This window comes from Haplochromis burtoni, unplaced genomic scaffold (assembly GCF_018398535.1).
Source record: "Haplochromis burtoni strain Fernald_Lab_line unplaced genomic scaffold, NCSU_Asbu1 Contig_131, whole genome shotgun sequence".
NCBI classification, from domain to species: domain Eukaryota; kingdom Metazoa; phylum Chordata; class Actinopteri; order Cichliformes; family Cichlidae; genus Haplochromis; species Haplochromis burtoni.
The window spans coordinates 1,271,443-1,295,881 of record NW_024582492.1 but is presented as its reverse complement, the minus strand read 5'-3'; the positions used below and the strand labels follow the sequence as shown (position 1 = coordinate 1,295,881).

The following is a 24,439-nucleotide window of genomic DNA, read 5'->3' as shown; positions in this document are numbered from 1 at the left end:
AGTCAATAATTAAAAAGCTTTATAAAAGTCTCACTGAATGCACAACAACATTTAGATTGGACTGACTGTTATGATGCTAAATGTATTTGAGATTTGCCCTTTGCTTTGCAATAAACAACCAATTTGACATGACAAGACAAACATAATGGACTTGCAGCCATGTAGGATTATGACTTGAAAGTGAAATTCAGAGCAATTATGTAACACTTAAACTTTTGAAATCAATGCTCTGCGGTGTTAAAGTTAGAAATACAAGTTGTTTCAAATTGCTGGTCTGACCTCGGCCTTTGAGTAGTAAGGAGAATGATTACACCCGAGTTGTTTTTATACAGACTGATATCTCTGGAATGCAAACTACTACCTTCTGTGAGGTCGTCACAAAGCTGGAGAAGCTGTAAAATCATACCCTTCCAGCACGAAGAAATGCAAGTTTAAGCTGCCTTTGCCAAATATTTCCATAAATGTTGCTTTGTGTTTGTGGTTTTTGCAGAAATGTGGATTGCACAACACTGGACATTATATTTCTTCATTTCCATTTAATACTTGTACAGCTGCTGTTATTGTATATATATTTATATTTCTTCATACATTCTTATATATTTCTATACTGTGTATTTGTGTATTGTGTATTTTGTTGTACAGTTATTTTATTTTCAGCTTTAATTTATATATTTTATCTTATTCTTTCCCAGTTAAATTTACCCTTCATTCTAATTTGTTGTTGTACAGTTATTTCATTTTTAACTTTAATTCTTATTTTATTTTATTCCTTCCTAGTTAAATTTACCCTTTTTTAATTTTCATATTTATTTCCTATCTTATTCATAGCCTTTTTTTTTCTTTAGGCCACGAGCAGTTGTGTAAGCATTTCACTGCATATCGTACTGTGTATGACTGTGTATGTGGCAAATAAAATTTGAATTTGATTTGAATATGTTGCTCTCTTTGCAGAGCACGTTCACTCTAGCTGGTCCGACTAATTCTGAAATCCTCTTTGTGAACATGACGTGCTGATAGAAAGCAGGATTAACCCGTGCATAGAGAGCGGGCAAGACATAAAGAGAGCTCCATGAAGCACTCAGCAGGACAGTGCCACTCACTCACTCAACCTGTATTCAACGCTCAGGGCAATGACTGCTTTATCCCAGACATAAGTACAATATGGGGCTGTTACCGTGCTCTTCCATCATTTTTCCACTGCCCTCCTCTCTCATGACTGAAAACCTCCACTAAGATTTCGAAGACATGAGCACAACAGCCTCACCAAAACAAAGTGCAGTTCCTGGCATTTCCACAGCAACACCCTCTCACTGGGAGAATCTCCAAGGTGACGCCCTCTATTGACACGCCTAGAGGTGGCTGGAGCCTTTTTTGTAAGCAGGTGCATCCTGTTCACAGACAGATGGTGTAGCCTGAGAAGGGTTTTTCTGTTATCTCTGTGGGAATACCTATGTGTAGCTTCATAACCTGACTGGAGAGCAGCATCAGGGTAAACAGAGCAGACAAAGGGGAATTCAGATTAGATTATCAAGAAACAAATGAAGAATTTGCATTTGGAAGTCACTAACTTTTACGGAACTTGGGTGAAGACATTTATATAAATCGAGGGGTTTAAAGAAAGCAATCTTCTCTGTTTTGGCCTGCATGTTGCTTTCAGCTCTTGGATATCTTCTCTGATATTATTAAGTTGAATTTCAATGCAAGGATCTGTTATTCCAAGTCTGGTCTTGGACAAACAATGGAGGGGTTTGGGCATGAGCACTTTCGAGAAGGAGAGAATGAGAGCCAGCAAGCGGACTATCGAAGATTTGTAGGGGACACTCAGCGCTCATGTAACAATGTTTCATCCCGGGAATTAAAACGTTACGTCCGGCAAAGCTCACACGGTCATGAAACTGCAGCTCAGCGATACAATGCCACACGGATCCAGGCTGGTTTAGGCCCAGAGAGGTAGGTGACTGGGATAGAATATGAAAAAAAAAACACCTTCAGGTATCAAACTAGACAGTATTTTGATTCAAATACAGCTGCAATTTCTCAGCTGCAAGAGAAAATTTATGTCTTGCTGTTAGTTACCACTCTTGGTGATGTACGTTCAGCTCACTCTTACCAGCTGCAGCTTTGCAAGGTTGCTTCATGTAAATAATCTTTGTGTACCTGGATCAATTTACATGTCCACACACACACTTTGCAAATGTGCTTGAGGTTAAATCATGCTTTCAATGTGCTGCATTCTTAGTAGTTTGGAGGCCATGCAGACAACAACACTGAGTTTATGGGCAGGCGCTAATACAATAAAAATGGCTTGTCATAGGTTGTCATGTGCTATTTTTAACCTGGTCCTTCTGCCCCTTGTACCCACCCACACACTCACAACTCTTTGATGCACCATCAAGGCAGGAGTGAGCAGCATGCTGCAGGGAGGATAAACAAGGCTAAAGCAAGCGCTTAGAATAGCTACAGTGCATAAAGGAACCACTGACCCATATCTGCAATGACCCACATTTAATTTGACACACAACACAGAGAAGGAAAAGGATCCCCCCTGAGTCACCTTTGCAAACATATCTAGCAACTCTCACCTTGGATTAACACAGAACAAAGAAGGACTGTCGATTTAAGGGCATAAAATGTGATTCTGAATATTGTCTGGTGATAATATCAGTCTCAAATATTTTGTGGATCACAAACAACATCTATACAGTGGTGCTTTAAACTTTGTCAACCTTTTTCTCTAATTCTGCAAAAGTACACTCATCACAAAGGGAATGGTTTTGCAGAAAGTGGCCAAAGACTGTGCCCATCCTTCATGGTTGATATTTCTCAATAACTTATTTTTGTTAGTGTCATTGTCACTGCTGGTAGTAGTACTAGACACCCCTTTAGGCAACACAGGTCCTTCAGGATGGCACATCTATGCGTTCTGTTACAAGAAGGTTTGATTTGTCTCTCAGCACACTCTCAAGAGCGTGAAAGAGATACTGGGAGATGGGCTGTTTCACAAGAAGGGCTGGAAAGGGCCACCTGGTTCTTTGTGTGATCAAGAACAGAAAGAGCACTATCAGAGCTGCACAGTGCTGGGCTGTGAGCACAGGTGCCACTAAAGGACATCAGGACCTTATGGCATGCTTATATATGTCTGTTTCTGACAGTTTGGTCAGAAAAATGTATGAGTAGCTTTCTGGAGGTTCTTGCTTAGTTCCTCTTCAAACAAAGCAGCAGATAGAGTTTAAGCCATTCTGCAGCCCAGTCCAGTTCTCCTTGTGTGATGGCTCAACTCCTTGCAAGGAAAACATTCTTGTGACAATATGTACAGGCTCCACTTACCACTTCATGCTATTAGTGCTGACAGAGATACGGGTAAAAAGCAAAACTAAAAAAAAAACTCAGGAGGGATAAGCAGAGAGCAATGGTCTGTGGAAATCACCTGCAAAACCACTCTGTTTTGGAGGGTTGTCTTGTTGTTGCCTCTCCAGTGTACCTGCGACATTCACTTGCACCAAAGCAGATGAAATTCACAGTGGTTTGTTTATGCTGATCTCCAGAATCTCAACTAACTTTGTGTTATAGTGTGAAATCAATAATGCAAATCTAGAGTAAAGTGTCCTCAGTCAATATGATAATATGGTGTGATGGATCAGAATGGGAAGAGTCCACCATCAGGACAGCACTGAACAACAATAGTGTGCATGACAGGGCTTCAAAGAGAAAGTAACTGCCCCCTAAAACAAACACCGCAGTTTGCTAAAGATAAAATGGACAAGCCAGATAGCTATCAGAGTAATGCTGTGTGAATGGATGAGCTCTGCATGTTGTCATAGAAGGAACAAAGAATGTAAAGGCATCTGGACTGAATCTCCAACCCGGTGTTCTAAAAAATCCCCCACTCAGATAAGAAAGAAGGTCATTTTTTGGAACAGGCACGCCAAAATCCTTATCTTGAGTCAACAGAAATGCTTAGGGTGGGACCTAAAGCGAGCTGGTTAAGGCAACACCAAACATCTGGGAGCTGAAGCTATTCTGTACAGAGTTATGGGGAGAAATTCATTTAATTCACGTGCAGACTAATCAACAGTTAGTTGCAAACATTTGGTTGTAGCTATTGTTTCACAAGCAAGTCACGTGTAAGAAATTTTCTTTTAGTGCTCATTAGGCTTTTTTCATCTAGTTTGATGAAGGTTTAGGTCATATTTGCAAAGAAATAAAGAACTTTTAACATGCTTCACAAAATATGTAAGAAATGCTGTTAGCAAACATGCTGTTATGTTACATGGACATTTGTGTTGAATGTACAAGTTTAAGGTGAACAAAGCATTAACTTCTGACACAGTTCAGCCACCCTGTTATTGATAATTAGCCACTTATTTGGCTGTGAGGCGCATAAATGAACAACTCAACCTGTTTCCTGAAAGTCTGGAATATATCTAATAATAAACTGGAACATACTTGACGTTGGTGAAGTCATCCATGTGCAAAACCTTTTTTGACTGTGCCAGAACTGGTTTGGGTTATTGTTAAAGAGCCCAATTCTTTCCTTCCAGAGAATACAAGACACCCACCATCATATATATAATTGGATGAAAGTAATGCCATGCAAAACATTTATGCTCCTGGCAACACATTGTCAAATTGTCAAGAAGTGTATGGATGCATACACTGTATGGAGTAGTTTGATGTTCCTTATAATTTCAGTTCAGTATAACTGGGTGTGTACTGAACAGTTTTAGGAACTATTTGGCATCCTTAAAATAGACATTCCTACTTCTGTTGTAGTTGAACTTACTTGATTTTTTTAGAAATCAAAACACCTATAGATATGTTTTCTACTAGTAAGCTGTTTTCTACTTTTAATGACTATGTCACATAGAGTAAGGTATTTTTTTCAGTGGTAGAATTTTGCATTCTTAATAAAAAAAAAATGTAAGTAAATAACAAAAGATCACAACATTTGTTCAAAAAAGGTTCTTTCCTTAGGTCAGCATAGCCAGCCTGAGTTACAGTGTGTTAAAGTATTCAAATGTTCAAATGTTATCATGTGAATGAAATGTGGTTAGTGCTGGCCTTTCATTGCACTTAATCCTGTTAAGAACCTTTGCATGTGACCAAAATTTAAATTCAAGGCAATGCTTCACCAGGTTAAGGATATTAAGCCTTAAAAGTCTCATCTGTATTTCAACCTGATATGAAAGAACTGTCTATGGTCACCTGATTTTCACTTTCACTTTGTTAAAGTTCATGCTCACGCACTATGTAGGATCAATCACCATTCAGGCTTCTGCCTTATTCTACCAAGCTTGTATTTACACCAATATCCTATATTTAGTAGTAACACATGAGGATGACTTACACATAGACTATAGTTTGCTAATTACACACAATTAGAGATTTTACCAACAATACAAAAAGGGGGCTATTTTTAAGCGAAAGAAAAACTGCCAGTGTTTAAAGCTGAATATAAAGATTGCCTGGTTATAACTGTGATTTGTCACTATGCTGTGGGCAGGCTGACAAAATGTTAGTGATAAAACTAGTCTGGCTGCACATCCGTGTAGTAAACGTTTCACCTGAGCCCGTGTTGCTACTTTGATTCCAGATATTGTTCCTGATTTCAGGGTCACAGGAAGCACAGGGTTAAACTTGCCTGAAGGGGAGAGGGGATGTGACGCTGCTGCTAATATATAACACCAACACGCACTGTCTGAAGACAGCGATAGGCAATCACTTCTTGACTGGCTTCATCGCTGACGTTTACATCTTGGAGCCACAAAAGACTGCTGTTTTTCTTTTGTTTTTTTGGCTAAAAAAAAAATCCAGTTTGTCTTTCGAGGTAACGGGAACAAACTGCTTTCTGTTTTAATTGCTCTCAGTCTACAGCTGGAAAGTTACCTCCTTTTTGGCCAGCGTGGGCATCCGCTCAATGAGGTAGCTAGCTAACCGTAATCAGCAAAAGATGTTGAGTTTACCATAGCAGAAAAAATGCGTAGTTTAAATTGCTTTCGCTTACCGGTTTTAAAGATATAAGAAGCTTCTTTTAGAGTGTCGGGAGCCTTGTTTTTTTTCTCCCACAAGCGAAGCTAAAATAAGAGAATAGCTAATGCTAAATGCTAATGGTTTCTCCCACATGTCTGCACGTATAGTTCAGCATATAACCAGGATGCAGTGCGTGAAAACTTTGGGATGTGTGTTTTCGTTTTTGATTTTTATAAAATAGCTGTTTTATTGTGAGCAGGATGTTTATTTTATTCGTGCAGGCATTACTCTTAAGGGGGCAATATGAATATCCACGAGAGTATCTAAAACTGAATCTGACGCTATTGGGGAAAACATTATTTGTGTTAAACATTAACGACTGATTGACTTGGCCAGCTTATCAGTTAATTTATTACTTATAATTACTGCTTAGTGTTTAGTACAAGTACAAGGTGGTTGTTAAAACACTCGTGGTGATAAGGCTTTCAGTCCTACGTATACTGGTAATGGTTTACTATTACTTTAGGTTAATAGCTTGACTCGACAGACTGACTTCATTGAGTGATTATGTATTTTTGAACAGCTAAATTATAGCGGTGTTACTCACATAATTTTAATATTATTAGACGCAATGAACTTGGTTCAAGTAGAAGTAAACAAACTAAACTTTACGTTTCTGGAAATGCTAGATAAGGTCTTGCAACCTTTATGCAACCACATGCTTTAGGAAAATGCAACATATGCCACTGAACGCAGCACCAAACTCGCTCAAAAAGTCTTCTGAAATATCACCGATCGCCTGATATACCAGAGGGTTTATTCAATATAGAAATGGACCAAAATATTTACCAAGTATTAGAATGCGTTTTTTTCCCCGACGTGGTTTAAATACTCAAACGCCAACCTTGGGAGCAAGGTTCACCTGTTAGCTAACGTTTGCTAAGCCTAAATGAGTAGTGATTTGAAACCCAAGGTAATTCATAAGCATGTGAGCTAAGTGTTGCTAAAATGTAATAATCCGTTATAGCTTCTGGAAAATGAGCGATGTGGAGGGTCCTCGATAGCATGGATAAGGTTACACGGATGATGCATAGTCGCATCTCTGTATAAACAAAGGCAGGTCTGACTGCCATGTTTTTGCTAACTCCCGGCGTGCAGCGCAAGCAGCTAATGTTTGCTAGCTGATAATGCAATGTGGGTCACTAGGGGAGTAAACGTTATCGTGCAAGTGTAGATGACACGGCGTTTTGAGGTTACCGTGTTCTTCTGACATTTAATCCAAATCTTTTAACTCTTCTGTTTTGCATTTCATTCCTTGAAAATCGAAAGCATGCATGATTGGCTAATATGGAATGGTGCAGTTATATGTTAGTGGGTCACCCGGCCATGGTTTCCTTCACACGCGATGGTGTGGAGAGTAGTGCACCGTTATCTGCCTCGTGTGCGGTTTGTTTGGCATTAGATTAGTTATTAAATAATAACGTGTTTTTAATATTTGTATTACACATCTCCCTTGAGCAGAGACTCGATTTTTATTTTAGTTTAGTGAGTTGTGGCTAAGCTGTGGTATTTACCCGTAGAAGTGTTGTGGGTTTCCGAGTGTCCCCTGTTTTGGGTTTAAAAGGTGATCTCATCTTAAGTACCACCAGCAAGGTTGCAAGTTTAGTACAGGATTATTTATGGGGGAAGCACCTGTCACGCAGGCGCACTGACCCCAGGATGGCTGGGGATGTTGATGTTGCCATGGTTATACCTTCCTGTGAGAAGGTCACCCACCAAAGCTCTGCCTGCACAGTGGCTGTGCAGTCTTCCTGCAGAGCGTCATTACACTGTCTGTAGATGAACATCCTAATGTTGAGTGTTGGCGTTAAAACAGCTGATTGAAGTGGCTTTGTTTTGGTCATTTGACAGCATGGCAGATTACCTAATAAGTGGTGGCACAGGCTACATTCCCGATGATGGGCTCTCGGCACAGCAGCTCTTCTCCACTGGAGGTGGTCTAACATACAAGTAAGTTTCCCTTCATTGCAAAGTTTTTGTTTCGTTTGTTTTTCTTGAAAATGTTTTCATTAATTTCAAAGTAAGGTTTCCTCATTTAAAAAAAAGGAGAAAAAAAAACAACCTTTTTGCGAAGTTGTGGGTGGAGTGTAAGCACCAGTGCTTTGTAATGGCCAACACGTTTTGAACCGGCAGATCTGACCAACAGTGTGTTGTCTCCGATGGTCAAACGGCTGAAGAGCTATGCTCTAAAGGAGATGGGTTGACTTACAAGTGAGTAAAAGAAAAAAACAGTCACCTTCAAACTGAAAATCCTTGATCTATCTAAATAGTGAATTCATAGAGGAGAAGCAAATAATTGTTCTTCTACAGCAACTTTATTTTGACTGCAACAAACTATCAAAAATCCCATGAACCGCGGCGCATGAAGGCAGATGGTAGATATAAGGCTTTGTGAAATTCTTAACTTGATTTGGGTCATGGGAATGAAAATTGCTTTCACGGGACATCGCTGTTTTATTAACTTCAACTAATCATCAAAGTATGTGACCTCTCCTGTAAATGCAGAAAGCATGATGGAGCAGCTTGTGCTCTTTAGCATGAATACTTTTGATAAAAGCACTCATTTCTGACCTCTTGCAATTCTTGCACTCCTCTGCTTGACATTCTGATGACATGCTGTATAGACACGCACATGCTGGATTTTGTGTAGACTTATTTTCCTTCATTAACTCTTGTAAATAGCCTTTTATTTTCATAACCATAAATGAACAAAGCAAGCTAAGTTGTAGTGGTTGTTTGGCACTAAACAACCAATTTAATCTTGCCTGCATTCATAAGTTCCCTATAGTGCGTCACGTGTGGAGGGAAAGTTGCAAACGTGACTGCCTGAATTGATATCATGTGAATTTCAGGGGTAATTGATAAGAATGAAATTCAGATCAGTTTCTCGACCTCCTAATTAACGCAATGCAGATAGCTGACTCAGCATATATAGTCCACCTAAAAATTATTTATTTTTTTATTTATTTTTTTATTATATGAATGAAAAAAATATTTGATTACAAACTTTTTTTTTTCTTGGAGGAAATAGTCAAACAGGGAAACTGATACACAGTTGCAGGAAGATAGAATCAGATTTCTGTGCGTGGCAGCTTCCTGCTATACCAGATGCAGCAACCTTGTTCTGAATGCGACGTGTCAACATTTTGCTCCAATCAAGTCTACTTTCACACCTTTTCTTCCTGTAATGGCCCTCAAAGTATCGGTGCACGACTGCCTGTATACCGACTGTCTGTTCAAGGCAGTGTTAAGAGCACACAAATGAGTTTTAGATGCCGACACTGTTCAGTACATCTACAGGTTCCTTCCTGTACATGTCTCTGTTCTAATGCAGCTTTCTGACACAAACAGGGTATTTACTGTGGTTGCATATGAGGTCACTGCCATCCACACAAAGCTACAGGCTTTAATTAACCCGTTTAATTCAAGCTATATAAATAAATGTGTGAACTTTTGAGACTTGGAGCCGAGTGTACACTTTCAAAATCATTTTAAATGTTAAAGCTGGTAAGGAGAACTTGCATGGCAGCATTCTCCTAGAACCTGATAATGGAGTGGGGTCACACTTAGCCAAAGTTACCTCAGGCTAAGGATGGAATATTTTAAGCATGACATTATGATCTTTAGGTAGTAATGAAATGTTACTTTGGTAGTCAGTTTTAATAAAGGGAGGTGACTCGGATACAGAGATCTAACCTGTACCAATTAACTTTAATAATAGGATTGTAGGGTGTGGGCACATAGTGCTGTACAAACCTTGATACCTTCAGAGCTTCGTTTCTGTGCTTTGTCTTTCAAAGTCAGTGTCAGTTTTACCCTCAACCAAGCTCTGAAATCTAACTAAAACCAAAATAATATTAATAATAATAATACAGTGCGGCTAAAAACTGTGACAATACACACAACTATACAACTTCAGTGCCAGGGAAAAAGCTGACAGGTGAAGGCCTGTTGTGGCCTTTGGTTTTACTTTGAAACCATTAGCATGGTAGATTTGTCTACATTTAACATTCAAATGCAACCTGGCCGATATGGCCGAGCCAGTGTTTTCTTTAGGAGTCAAAGCCAACACGGCAATCAGGTTACTGCTGACTTGGGGTCAGCAGTAAGCAGACAGTATAGTCTGTGTGCTGCAGCTGCGGTTTGTGGCTTCTGCTAAATGACAGCAGATGTTCCCTGGACGTTTTGCTTGTCCCGTTTTGCGCTTTAAAGTGAGGGTAGGCAAAGCCTTCTACCAGATTTCTCTACTCCTGTTCTCAGTTAGACCCGCTTTATGTTTGTGTACTGTTACCTCATAGTTTCCTCCAACATTCACTAGATGTATAAAGCTTCACTTATTCCTCCTTATTTCCATTTGTCCCCTGCTCCCCCCCCCCTCTCTCTCTCTCTTACATAAACATCTCAAAAAACCCACAAAATACATACAGACTCAAGCTGAAAAATAAACACATCATTCCCATGTCTGGCGCTCGCTGCTTCACTCATCTTTCTGCCTCTTATTGTGTTTATACAGGCCAGGAGCTGAAAAGAGGTCAACTGTAGCTTTTTACCAAGTAGAGGGCGCACCCAGCTGCACTTAGTGTCTGTACTCAGCCGCAATGCCATTTTGTAATTTTCTGGGAACCACGATGTGGTGCAAGAGCGTCCAAAAATGGGTTGTTGTCCTTGGATAAAATATTACACAGAAGGAGAGGAGTGACTCTGAAGGAAAGTGACTTAAAAAAAAAACTCAGATTATTACAAGGCCTTGATTACAATCAGAAGTCTATTCACATTCTTTGATAATCTAAATAGTTCTGTTATCACTACAGTTTACTTAAACCCCCCCCCCCCCCAGTTGTTGATCTGTAGTACTTTTATTAGTTTGTTCAGTACACCCCATTTGCTTTGAGATACTCCTCAAAGTTGTGAAATCCTTTAATTCATCTGGTTTTCTTAGGCATACCATTACAAGCTTTCACTGAAACATATAGAACACCATCTCCTGGAATATTTCTGAGGTGTTGTTGGAGTTTTAGACCTCACAATACTGCTAAACTGCTGCTATTAGCCCCTTACTTTGCACTTTGCTTATGTCTTTCAGCGATTTCCTGATTTTACCTGGCTTCATCGACTTTACCTCTGACGAAGTGGTGAGTAGCGTACACATGTGAACAAGGAATCTGAGTCATATTTTTGCCCTTTTAAAACAGTCTGCATCTTTTGGTCTCTTTCTGCTTTGCTATTTTTTTTATTTTTTTATTTTATTTTATTCCCCCCCCCCCAATGTGGTCACCCACTGGCTGCTCCCTCAGCCTTGTGGTCACATTTGTGTCCGGTTAGTTACTCATCTTGCAGCAGGCAAAAGGGGGGTTAATCTCAGGGCTTTACGGGAAATCCCTCTCCTCTGCTTCGTCTATCTGGAGGTTTAATTTAGTTTTAATCTCTTTCTGTTTCCTTACGAGTTAGAGTGCTTTCTTTACTATGGGACATATTTGCCTGGCTGCCATATTATGTTCTAGTTGTTTTCTCCACAGTCTTGGTCTGCCCTAGTTTTTCTCAGGATAGTGAACCTATTCATGCTTAATTAACACAAATGCTTGCACAACCTTGAATAGTGAATAAGTCTAAATACTTTGAGGCATAGAAGCATGAAGTAGTGCTGTGTGTTGAGGGTGGTGGTGTTTTGGGACATTGTTTGCAGTCATGGTCTTCCTCACATTCTTTAATACCTCACAGTAGAATTTAGCAGGTTGGTGCAGTTGTGTGCTCTGGCAAAGTGGCGTTAGGCATTTTCTCTGGCCTTCACCATAAACCTCTAAAAAAACGCTGCAAGCACCCACTATAGTTTATGTCTACATCAGATACTGTTGAGCCACTTCCCTGGTTTCCCATGTTAGTGGAATGTTATTATTTTCACTCTGCCAGTGGATTGAAACTGGTTGTTTTGGGAATCGGCGATAAGTAAAAGTAAACCTGGTCGTTGGACACTGTAGTGTGGCTCATCCCTATTTTTTTCCAGACAGTGTCATGTTTCTTTCCCTGGTAGGAACAACAGTTGCAGTATGTTATGTCAGTGTCTTTTAATTTGGAGGCATTTCATATCTAATATGAACTAAATCTAAAGCTTAAAATATTTTTTTTAAGCTTAAAATTGGCTCCATTGTTTTCCCGTTTTTATAAAAGTTTGCTTGTATTAACCTTGTTGTGTCCTTCTGGTGTCTGATCTGAAGGATATTTACAGTGAAGTCCTTCATGGCTATCTAGTTCATTCTGCCCCCTGGTGGACCACATGCAAAATATTCAATCCCCTATTTTTTTGTCTTTCAGGACCTGACATCAGCACTGACCAGGAAGATTACATTGAAAACCCCTCTCATTTCCTCCCCCATGGACACTGTGACAGAGTCAGCCATGGCAATAGCTATGGCGGTAAGAAACTAGCATCTTAAGGACACAGTTTTTTTTGTTTTTTTTTTTTTTTTCCGTAACTGTTTAATCAAAAAGCGCACACATCTCATTCTTTCTTTCTTTTTTCTTTAAAAAAATTTGGTAGCTAATGGGAGGCATTGGCATTATTCACCACAACTGCACACCAGAATTCCAAGCCAACGAGGTCCGCAAGGTCAAGGTAAACTGTGACTGCATACAAATATTTATACACATTAAAGGGTGCTAACTAAAGCAGGGCAATATGGCCAAAAATATTTGTCACGATATATATTTGAAAATTTGCGATAACGATATAACTGACGCGAGACAAAATACAACTCCACAACTTCACTAGCACAAAAAAAAACTCGATCCATTTACTTTCTCTTAAATAACTTTTTTTTTTTTTTTTTTTTTTTTTATTTAAATGTGCATATATAGTATATAAAATATATCCACTGAAGTTAAAAAGAGGTGCTTTGCAACATTAAACTGCAGTGTGCCAAATAAAAAAGTCAAATACGTATTTTTCGGACCATAAGGTGCACGGGATTATAAGGCACATTAAGCGAAACAAAGCAGTCAGATAAATCAAACTTTATTCAACTCATACTTCTTGCTTCCTCCACTTCTGTACCATTGATTCATTAATGCTGTATTCTATCACAGCTGCTCTATTCCCGTGTTGTTGCAGTATATTAATGACTATTAGTTTCCTGTCTTCATTTATTTTACAAGTGATAGCAGAGCTGTACGTTTGAATGTTTTCAGAAATCTCTCAGTCAGAACATGCTATATCATGCTTGGGTAACTAGCAAAACTAGCGAGCTAACTTCCGCTAACGTCCTGCTAGCTTCTAACTCCGTTAAGTGTAATAAATTCTGTTCTCATGGATGCCTGGATGTTAAACTTAATAGACATTCATACACCTGGTAAAGCAGCAATGCTGATAGTTTTATTAAAGATGAAAGAATTTAGACAGTTTTTAACTCTCAGTGATGCCGCAGTGTTTGTTTGACTTTGGGACCTGAATCGGACGGAGTTTAGGACCCAAATTACTCCCAGATTTACGAGCGCCTTAGTCCGACAAATAATAAAGACGGCTGCTTGCATGTTCTACAACAAAATGTGCTTTGTTGTGTATCTGACGGACAAACGCCAAACCAGTTCCACATCACTGAAGTGGCACCAGATTTACAAACGAATTCTGGTTCATCCATTTCACTCAACAATCCGCTTTCTCCTTTCTCATTCTCCGTTGCCGCCATGCTTTTTCGGCCATGTGCATATGAAAACAAAGGCACTGCGCATGCGCGTGTTACCCATAACATATCGCGATATTTTAATTTCTTATCGTTGCCTAACATTGTACCGGTATTACTGTGAACGGTATAATATGGCCCAGCCCTAGTGCTAACCTTTACCTCAACCAACATAATTCAGCTGTTGTGTGATTCATGCTCTTGACTTTTCTTGTTATGGTGTCCCATCTTGTCCCTATATAGGCTATGGTAATGGCGTCACATGTGTATATTTGTGTGTGTGTGTGTGTTACTTACTGTTTTTCTGCTGCTTCTGCTAACGATTTTTTTTTTTTTTTTTTTTTTGTGTAGTGTGTTTTGGCTTTTGCTGGTTTTTTTTGTTTTTTTTTTTGTTTTTTTTGCCACATTACCGATGTACAGTGGAAAATAATTGTTTTGGTTTCTGTTGGCTTCCAGAGGTTCGAACAGGGTTTTATTACAGACCCAGTTGTTATGAGTCCACGCCACACAGTCGGGGATGTGTTTGAGGCCAAAGTTAGACATGGTTTCTCTGGTATTCCTGTCACAGAGACAGGAAAAATGGGCAGCAAACTGGTGGGTATTGTCACCTCCAGAGATATCGACTTCCTCTCTGAGAAAGACCGTGGCAAGCCTTTGGAGGAGGTGTGTGTTCTTGTTGCTTTTAAGAAACTCTGTCATTTATAAAAACTTGGCTTTACCCGATTATTTTTACACTGACCCCGTCTTCTCTCAGGCTATGACTAAGAGGGAGGAGTTGGTAGTGGCTCCTGCTGGTGTTACACTAAAAGAAGCCAATGATATTCTGCAGCGCAGCAAAAAAGGTGAATTTAAAGAAAAAGTATTTGTGTAATAGATGTTGGACTTCTTTTTGGTTATTGTATTTTAATAGCCCGACTTTCTGTGTAACCAGGCAAGCTTCCCATTGTAAATGATAACGATGAACTGGTGGCCATTATTGCCAGAACGGATCTAAAGAAGAACCGGGAGTACCCCCTCGCCTCCAAAGACTCACGCAAACAGCTTCTCTGTGGTGCTGCTATCGGAACCAGGGAGGACGACAAATACAGACTGGACCTGCTGGTGCAAGCTGGAGTTGATGTCGTTGTACTGGTTGGTGCTTTTTAAAAAGTTAGATTGTGGTCGGTGCTTTAATAATGATCGGTCACATCACAGATACTTGGATGTATTGTAGAGAAGATAAATCTTTATTGTCATTACAGTCATAAAAACTGTCCCCCATCGGCACTACTTAGAAGATTCATTTCAAATTTCAGAGCAGCTTGTAGCTAAATGGCAGCCACTGTCAGTCACATGGCTAATTTCTATAATTTTCTCATTAAGAAATATTTCAGATTGTATTTTAATAGTTTTGGAAATTATTTTAAGGTTTGTTTGTTTTTGTTTTTTTCTTACATTATTGTATAGCTAAAACATATTTTAGAATTCATAAAAAAAACAGTACTATAAACAGCGCAATAAGACATCTAAATAATTAGCCTTGAAAAGGAAAAAAAAAAACTACTGTAGTAAACTTACAAAAACTGATTTTTAATTGGAGATACTAACATTAAGAAAGTATTAAAACGGGGCACTTACATTGAAAGGGATTGAACTGGTCATTGACTGCATTTTAAAACTGACACTACAGAGTGCTACACAGAAATTGAGATGCAATATGAGATTATGGGGTTTTATTTTAACATTGACATCAATTTTAAAATGTTATGGGGTCTGTCGGTGATTCTACTGTTAAATGGCGACAGGATGTGAAACCTGTGACATGTTTTGGTTTCACTGAAGAGCCTAGCAGTGTGGCTGTTGTTAATATTGGCCATATAATGGCAGGTCTGAAGCGCCTTGAGGTGACTTTTGTTGTGATTTGGGGCTATATAAATAAAATTGAATTGAATAGATCTCGAAAAAGAGTACAGGCACTATTCATGCATGATGAGAAACTGTCAGACTCTGTGTAGAACACTCTACTGTAACTAAACACAACTAAATGGAATGGGTACCACCTTGTGGTGCGATTCAGTATTGCAGGTAAATTACAAACTGATGTTATAGCCCAAATCATACTTCCTGTTGCTGTGTTTTGTTTTAAAATTGTAGCTTAGATGTTAATGATTACAGAGTAAAATTCTCAAGGAGATATGTGACTAAGTCCACAAATAAATCCATGGATCCGTGGGGTCCGCCCCCTAGGGGTGCAGAGCCATTGTAATGGGGGGGCGGTATGAAAAGGGGGGGGGAAACAACAACACTTGGACACTGCTAGCACGGGGCACCTACACAAACGCAAAGCAGGAGATGAAGCATAGCTGAATATGTTTCCAAACCAACTTCATTCTAAGCCAAAGACTAGAAAATATGGTGAAGCATATCTTCCCTTTGGCTTCACCTGCACAAGTGCCAAGGCACAAGTGCCCTTGCATAGTTGGTTTTCCCTTCGTCGGGAGCAGGCGTTGGGCTCTTCAAATCACACAGTATCCCACATTCTTGATTTTTAGTTCACAAACACTTGTTGTAATGACTAACTACTCCTGACATTTTGAAGATGATAGCTCTTTATTCAGTAAAGTTACAGCGGGATACAAATAACATCAGGCTGATCCTGCCACAATTTGTTCCCCCTGTCTAAATCACGGACAAACAGTATCCCACAGTTGTTTATATTTTTAAACCCATTTTTTTTTAAAAATGTATTGATAGCAATGTTGAATATTATTAAACAGGAAAAAAAACAACCACATGTAAAATAATCACACAGCGACGCCATTCAAATGTCTGTTTTGACTTATTAGGTGTTACTGTATTTTATGGTCTAAACTTATTCTGTTTAATCCATAAAATTTTTTTATATATATTTTCTTTTTTTTTTTTTTTTCTTAGGACTCGTCGCAAGGCAACTCGGTGTATCAGATCAACATGATAAACTATATTAAGCAGAAGTATCAAGAATTACAAGTGGTGGGAGGAAATGGTGAGTCTGTTGGTGTGGGGAGTGAGTATTATATGGCTGTCCCTTTATGAACAGTAACATAAATGACAACAAAATAAACAGATATATATATATATATATATTTTTTTTTTTGCACACATTTCTTGACAGTTTTCACTTTTCCACCTTTCCTACAGTGGTCACAGCAGCCCAGGCCAAAAATCTGATTGATGCCGGCGTGGATGCTCTGAGAGTCGGCATGGGCTGCGGCTCCATCTGCATCACACAAGAAGGTATTCAGTGTGGAAACCATGATATGATGATAGAACTTAAGTGTAGTGATAAGTATTTATAAAAAATTATGCCGATCCTTTTTCCGGCAATGAGCTATGCTAAGATGAAAAGGCCATCAGTTGCTAGTGGAAACTAATACCCTGAGACCACTCCTAGTTGTCATGGTGATTTGCCAAGGCCTCTGTTCTGTGTTGCCATGGGGACCGGTCTCATGTTCAGACTAGGTCATGTTTATACTGAAACAAACAAACGAACAAAAACAGTGTTTTTAAAACAACATGGCAGTCACGTTTGATCTGTTTTCTACTTTCTAGTCATGGCATGTGGACGACCCCAGGGGACCTCTGTGTACAAGGTGGCAGAGTATGCTAGGCGTTTCGGTGTGCCAGTCATCGCTGACGGTGGCATTCAAACTGTGGGACATGTGGTGAAGGCTTTAGCTCTCGGTGCATCAACTGGTGAGCTTTAAGAGATGGCGACGTGCAGTTTGTTCAAGCTAATATTTCATATAGGTCTTTAGAAATGTCAAGATTTCTATACAGTGGAGCTGTCTTTCACAAGAAATTTGCTCTCACTCCAGTTATGATGGGCTCCTTGCTAGCAGCCACAACTGAGGCTCCTGGAGAGTACTTCTTTGCAGACGGTGTGCGACTGAAAAAGTATCGTGGTATGGGCTCCCTGGATGCAATGGAGAAAAGCACGAGCAGTCAGAAACGCTATTTTAGGTATGTGTGAGGTTATTAAAAGCTACAGCTATTGTAATATTGTGAACCACTGGGATGTATATGAATTTGGTGCTATGTTGTCCACAGTGAGGGTGACAAAGTGAAAGTAGCCCAGGGTGTGTCGGGCTCAGTCCAGGACAAGGGTTCCATTCACAAGTTTGTACCATACCTGATAGCAGGAATCCAACATGGGTGCCAAGATATTGGGGCAAAGAGTCTTTCCGTCCTTCGGTGAGTTGTGTGTATGTTTTTTAAGGTTATGAGATGCTTTTATAAGCAGTATGTATGATGGTGCTTGTATGTTTTATACAGTTCCATGATGTACTCTGGAGAGTTGAAGTTTGAGAAGCGCACATTATCTGCACAGGTGGAGGGTGGTGTTCATGGTCTCCACTCGTAAGTACAAAAACCCACAAAAGAATGTCTTTTCTTTTAGTCATATTTTAGCTACTTGATATAAACACTGTAGAGTGTAAACTGTATATAAAAGATGGGCAGCCGTTTCTTAATCTTTCTGGTTTCTAAAGAGCAGCAAACAGAAAAAAATCAGAGTAGAAGTCGATAAGAAACTGCTGCTGCTGCTTGCCTGATGTTACCTCAGAAAAGATGAGTTTCATTTTGTAATATGTGAGCCCACTGAGAGAAATGGAGGGTAAAGCATGATACGCGGTAGCACAGACAGTGCCCATGCATCCTTTCATGAACTAGCTGATTTGGTGTTTCTTTGCCTCCACAGATTTGAGAAGAGGCTTTACTGAACAGGGGTGTGACATGTGGATCACCCAGTGCACAGGACCTTCCCAACCTTACAGTGACCAAATGTTATATCGCTACTTCTGCTAGAACACATGCCGCCAACTACACCCCCTCTGCAGCATCATATTCACTGTTGCTCTTTCTGATCTTACCCGGCTGGTCTAGAGGGAGGGGAGAAAAGAAGGGGGAGGAGGGGCATCGCAGCGAAGTGTGAATTTTCAAACTGACACCTAACTCTCTGAACACCTTGGATTTTGCACTTAAGCAGAGCATCAGGGTCTTTGGAAAAACACACACCTGTATCACAGCTATACAGCCCGATCCCAGTTATATGTGCGTGTCGATGGCAGTGAGAGAACAAAGTGGTTGAATTAAGAGTAGTGTGCTTGAATGTGTGATATAGTTTTGTGTATGTGTGTGTGTGGGGACAGACAAAGTGAAGGTGCGCTATGTTTATTTGTCCTGTTTCTGTTAGTGAGCTGACAACAGTCATTGTGCGCAGGTCCCATCAGCATCCTTTTTTTTTGTCTTTATTTCTTAATTTCCCCCTGATGTTTACCTGCGAGTTGCCTCAAACATCCCATTTTGGAACCAGAATAATACACACGTGCAAACAACAAGAGAAACACTTCTGCTCCATTTGTGCAGCGTGGCAGTCGATCACGGCAAACATCATTACAGGTACGCGCTGCACGAAGAGTAGCCGCTTATAGTTGAGCATTCATTCACTCGGTGTATCGTGCAGTCAGAAATACACGGCCATGGTAGTCATCTGGTCAAGTTAGTCTCCTCCAGTGTCAACAGTAGATGGAGGTCAGACCTGCAACCTTTTTATCTTCGTGAATATTCATTTACCCCTTAGACATACTGAGCCGAATAACCAGTGTCCCATCTCGATGTGTAGTGTTCATGTGTTGAGCAAGGAGAGGACCAAAATCCGAAGATCAGGTATATTTAAAGGAAAAAAAACAATAAAAATGTGTCAATCAAAAATAGTTGAGTTTCTTTGCCCGTACTTTGAATACTTTTAGATATATTAAAAACAACAAAAGCTTTATATTAAACCTGTATAGTCTCGGGGAGGGGGGCTTTGAAATGAGCATGAAGGGTTTTTGATATGCATGTTTTTTTTCACTAAGCCAACCGTGGCTGTATTTATATTCTGCGTTAATTGCATACATACTGCCAAGTGTATTTACACTTCGTTTGACACTTCTTTTATAAGTTAAAAACCAAAATTGGTGCAACAAGTTGCTTCTCACTTGTTTGTTCCTGCTCTTTTCACGTCGTGGCATAGTTTCTCGGAGTCTTAAAGTGTCTTTTCACTGGAGACATGCCTTGAAACGGGGGTGGGTAACAGCTGTAAGACGGCTATGTGAAAATGCATTGAAATGCATAATGTTACAGACCTTCTTGACTCCATTTCTTGCTTTGAAACAGTCTCATTGTTTGCTTGTTTTTTATCGTTAAGCTTATGTAGGAGTAGGTTTATTTTCTAACATTTTCATACAAAGTTATGTTTTTGTTTTTTGTGGCCCAGAGTGTAAGCAAGAATTGTTTTCCTAACTGGCTAATGTATTACACCCTGCGCAGGGTTCACTTGACTAACATGATCTTGCAGCTGGGCTGAATTGCAAAAAGTACATGAAAATATATGGAGACTTGTATACCTGTAGTTGGAAATGACTGCTGCTTGTTTTCAGTTTCCCCACCTAAAGTTGTAATTCAGGTTTTTAAAACGTCTTAAGTTGTCAAGTACAGAGTCCTGTTGGTCCATCTAAAAAGGCACAAATACAGTTATTTGAAGTGTTTTGTTTTTTTGTTGTTTTTGTTTTTTTGCCTTATCAGCCTCACAAGCGTTGCCAAAACACAGCGGTTGCTTATGCAACTTGCAATCTAAATTACAAGAAAACTGCAATTTAATTTTTATTATTATTATTATTTTTTTTAGATGGACTAAAAAGACTTTGTATGTAGTAAATCGTTTAGGGGAATTTGAGGACTGTTGTGTCAGAACATGTTTACAGTAAAACACTCGACAGAGGAACGTTGCTTTTGCTGTTCATCAAAGTAAAAAGAATAAATGAATAAAACCATGTATGGGCTGTTGTCTTTTTGTATGAACCAAGTTATTTGTTTCAAGATATAAAAGAAGCAAACTTACTATAAAAACAAATCTTTATTAAACAATATGTTGACAAAGTTATAGATAAACATAAATAAGTTAGTAAGCTGGTCATTAATATGCTGTCTGGATTGTTTATATAGAAGCATGTGACAAATAGCTTGTGCTTAATACCGGTAGAGGGCACTGCTGCATCATAACTGCAAATGCGTAGCTTAGTGGTATGTTTTTTGTTTTTTTAAGCTTGAAATACTTGACTCCCATTCATTTGACATGAGAATTGATGATTTTGTAGAACTGGAAGGAGTCTGACTTCAGTAGTATTTAATAAGTGCTTACTTCACTCACAGTACTATCTATTGGAATGTTGGAATGCGATAAAATTATTTGTACAAATCAGTTCTTGTTAGATCACCACTCACTAAACGACTGTATCAAATGTCACTTGCTTTTATCAAACATGTAAAAGTTACAAATTACCATTTGGCTTTTGACATTCTTGGCACTTAGACCCTTTTATCTTTTTACCACATAACAAAGCCTTTCAAAAACTATATTTTGGCAGCTGTAGCTCTTCCATAGTGTATACACCGCTAACCATGCACTATCAATTTGTAAAACTCCTGGACAGTCAGCTTGCTGCACATAGTAGTCACCCTAAAGTCCTCAGTATAACCCTCATTTGACCAGACTACTTCATAAATCAATAGTCTCACTGCAGATGCTCAAAGCATCGATTTGTCTGCAAACACTGATGAATTCCTCCTGGACAGATCGGTCTGCCTCTGTCGACGTGTCTAGATCCAGGCTCTCTTGTGAGGCTGCTCCCAATGTGTGATAGTGCCTCTGCAGGTCTGCATGGCCCTGGTGGCCAGAGGATGCCACGTTACCCGTGCCGCCTTGTTGGAGAAGCTGTCGTGCATGTCTCTCTGGGCTTGCACAGAGGACCAGCGAGCTTCCAAGAGAGGCTCGGTAGAGGGAAGAGGAGGAAGAGCTTCCCCTCCATCGTTCAGGTGATGAACAGCTGGAAGAAGAGCTCAGGGAGGGAGATGGCGGAGCACATTCAACACCATTACCCTCAGATTCGGGTGGCTGGGGTTGAGAGGCTATCTCCACGCAGGAGGAGGTCCGATAAAGGCCAGCGTCGGCAGAGACGGGATCACAGAGTCCGTTGCTGGGAAGTGTCCAGTGCTTGTTTACTGATTGGTCACTGCACTGAAAAGGACTAGCAGGGCTGAAGAGGCTCATGGGAAACAAGGCTTCACTGAAGAGCGCCTCATCTATGCTGCGACGTAGGTTGATGGGTGAAGGTGGACGTAGGTCTGCGGTGGAGTCACTGGTGAATGAAGATGCACCTGAAGGCTCTCTGCCACCTGTATCTTCAAGTTTTTCTGAACTCTGTAAATCCATGTCCAGGTCTCGGTAAGCCAAAGCCCGGTTACTGTGGTAGAGGAGGTCCAGGCCATTCAGACTGCTGCCAAGTCTTTCATCCACCAGAGTGTAAAGCGGGAGACTCTCAGTCTCTCCAAGTCCAATAGTGTCAACAATAGCTAGCTTCTCTTGCTGACTCAGGGTCCATTGGTAGCTTCCAGGCAGGATGGGTGACTTGGATGCCAACAGTTCGGTCCAACAACTTCCAGCAGCTGGAAGGTGGTCAGAACAATAAACTGGCTGTGCAACCACTAAGGCTAAGGTGAGACAAACCCCGAGCTCACAGAGTCTGCAGCTAAACTGGAACGCCCACCACGGCCAAGGATGGAAGACCTCCGCTCCACCCACAACACCCATTGCATTGAGCATTGCGTATAATTGAAGTCCTGCACACGCCAATGAAAACAATGCTGAAAGACACACCGTTGCAGCAGCACGATCCCACTCCCTGCTTTCAGCAAAAGGGCAGCGGTTGTAGCGCTCAGCAGGCGTTGGAGATGTGTTATTCAGGTGATAGATGTGCTTCGAGTCTGCCCGCACGTAGATATAGAACACAAAATAGGCAGCTGATAGAAAAGTTGCCAGTGCCACAAAGGTTCCCCGGGAGATGAGTGACAGAAAGAGGCACAGAGGAGGCTTTTGCTGGTAGAACTTCAGAAATGTAACTGGACCGAATGCAGCTGCAAAATGCAGGACAACCAGGCAGGCCAGGAAACAGGGTCTCTGAAAGGCCGAGTAGGAAAGCTGCATCCGTGAGCGCATGGACAGGAGAAGGAAAACCAGACCAAAAGCTGCAGTGAGGCAGGGAAACGGTGCTTCGTAGAGCATCAGTGAGGCCTCTGTGGAGGGTAGGCGGTCCTCGTGGCCATAGGCATCATACAGGAGTGAGAAGGACCTGGTACAACCAGCAGCTAATATGAACAGGCTAACCAGAGCAAAGTAGCCACAACCAGTTGGGCATCGCAGTGGTAAGCAGAGCAGATTCAGTGCTGAGGCAATCGTCAGCATCGCAAAGACGCAACCAGCACCGTAAATGTGGGCCTCCCAGGCCAGGCCCCACGTGGCCATAGCGCTGTTCCAGTCCGTGTACAAGGGCACCAACATCGGTGGAGCTGGGATCAGAAAGGGGCTACTTGACTGGTTGATGACAGTGGCGTTTTCTGTGGGCTTAATGTCCATGTAGGTTGTGGAATCCCATGTGGTGGTGGAGCGATTACAGCCTTCTTTAGCGACGTTGGTTGAGGTGGACATCCAGTCTTCAGTATACAGAAGTATATGGGGAGTTTCAGAGGGAAGGTCTATAAAAAGAAAAAAGTAGAGATGATTCTGGAACATTAATAACTGAATGAGTTTTCATAAAAACAGAGAAAAAGAAAATGCATAAACTTTGAATTGACAGTAGCTGTAAACATGTACGGACACTTTTATATCACTTGAAAATGCACTAATGGAGTTCTAATGAGAATACACAGAAGCATTTAATAGTAAAACTATCAGAGTCAGAAAACAAATGGGCTCGGGCCCAGGATGGGGAACGTTCTCCTAATGTGCTAATCCTGTGTAAAATCTTGTAAGCTGTTCAAACCGAGCGAGGCCCAAAAGCAGAGGTATGCATGTGTGGCTGAGTGTGGGTGTGTGATGTGAGTGTGTGTGAGTGAGATCAGCCCACTCCGAACCACAAGAGCTAGTTCTTGCGTTACGTAAGCCATCTGGAGTTTCCATGCAGCTATAGTTAATTGTGATTTTGTTAGACATGTTTTAGCACTGCAAAGGAAGTGGCTTGGCTTTGTAAATTAAGGAGTAGCCATGCATATGTGTGTTTGTACAAAATTTGCAGAGACGTCTGTAAAGCTCATCTACCCTGTACATGTTTATGCACTTCAATTACTCGAAAAGGATGTACATAAGGCACTTCACACAGCATAATGCCTCACAGATGGGCAATCAGACAAACATTTTTTCAGCCTTCTAGTCTCTGCATCACTGAGCTCCACAAACTGGTGCTTGTTCTTTTTCATAAAGCACAACCGATACTGCGTTCACCATGAAAAAGAGCAAAACAACAACAAAAAAAGAAGGACCCATGCTAACAATGGAAGCTTATAAAGAATATGTATTCAAATGCAGCTGAAGAGAAACAGCTTCTAACTGCATATCAGGGATTTGCACACACACACAGGATCATTAGTCATTCTGCTGCAGGCTTATCAGAGACAATAACTCCACCATAAAAATCCAGGTGCTAAAAGAGACCACAGAGACAGGGACAAATGGGCAGGATAAACTGACAGCCTATTAAATCACACAGCAGGCAGATTTAATGTAGTGCACACTCATAGATATATTTTGGAATCATTTACGTGTCAGAAAGTGATGTTTTTATTGATTAAAATATTGGCCAAGTGCATATAAAAGGCACTCCCACTACTTTTGTCTGCAACAG

The 24,439-nt window shown here is 40.5% G+C and overlaps 2 protein-coding genes across 9 annotated transcripts in view; one reads left to right on the top strand and one right to left on the bottom strand.

The window, feature by feature from the left end:
• The first annotated feature begins 1,435 nt into the window (after positions 1-1,435).
• impdh1b (IMP (inosine 5'-monophosphate) dehydrogenase 1b) lies at positions 1,436-20,536 on the top strand. Of its 8 annotated transcripts, none has more exons than XM_005930236.3 (17): positions 1,436-1,950; positions 7,882-7,980; positions 8,164-8,241; positions 11,114-11,162; positions 12,340-12,441; positions 12,566-12,640; positions 13,947-13,952; positions 14,160-14,366; positions 14,458-14,545; positions 14,635-14,834; positions 16,617-16,707; positions 16,863-16,958; positions 17,274-17,417; positions 17,540-17,684; positions 17,772-17,915; positions 17,997-18,080; positions 18,421-20,536. In XM_005930236.3, the coding sequence occupies exons 1-17, from the start codon at positions 1,739-1,741 to the stop codon at positions 18,440-18,442; spliced, it is 1,842 nt and encodes a 613-aa protein (XP_005930298.1). In that variant the 5' UTR covers positions 1,436-1,738; the 3' UTR covers positions 18,443-20,536. The 8 variants fall into 8 exon arrangements, with proteins under 8 accessions (XP_005930298.1, XP_005930299.1, XP_005930300.1 ...); XM_005930241.3 differs by lacking the exon at positions 1,436-1,950 and adding an exon at positions 5,612-5,827; XM_005930240.3 differs by lacking the exon at positions 1,436-1,950 and adding an exon at positions 5,614-5,922.
• Positions 20,330-24,439, bottom strand: part of prrt4b (proline rich transmembrane protein 4b) — a 22,484-nt gene continuing 18,374 nt past the window's right edge. The window contains exon 4 of the mRNA XM_005930244.2: positions 20,330-23,294. Coding sequence (XP_005930306.1) covers positions 21,262-23,294 — 2,033 coding nt within the window. The 3' untranslated portion in view covers positions 20,330-21,261. The remainder of the gene's footprint in view (positions 23,295-24,439) is intronic.

Excerpts from the sequence above, each read along its gene's own strand:
- impdh1b (XM_005930236.3), top strand. The coding sequence starts at position 1,739 with ATGGAGGGGTTTGGGCATGAGCACTTTCGAGAAGGAGAGAATGAGAGC. Across the intron at positions 1,951-7,881 it reads GCTGGTTTAGGCCCAGAGAG|CATGGCAGATTACCTAATAA; the intron begins GTAGGTGACTGG and ends GTCATTTGACAG. Across the intron at positions 7,981-8,163 it reads GGAGGTGGTCTAACATACAA|ATCTGACCAACAGTGTGTTG; the intron begins GTAAGTTTCCCT and ends TTGAACCGGCAG.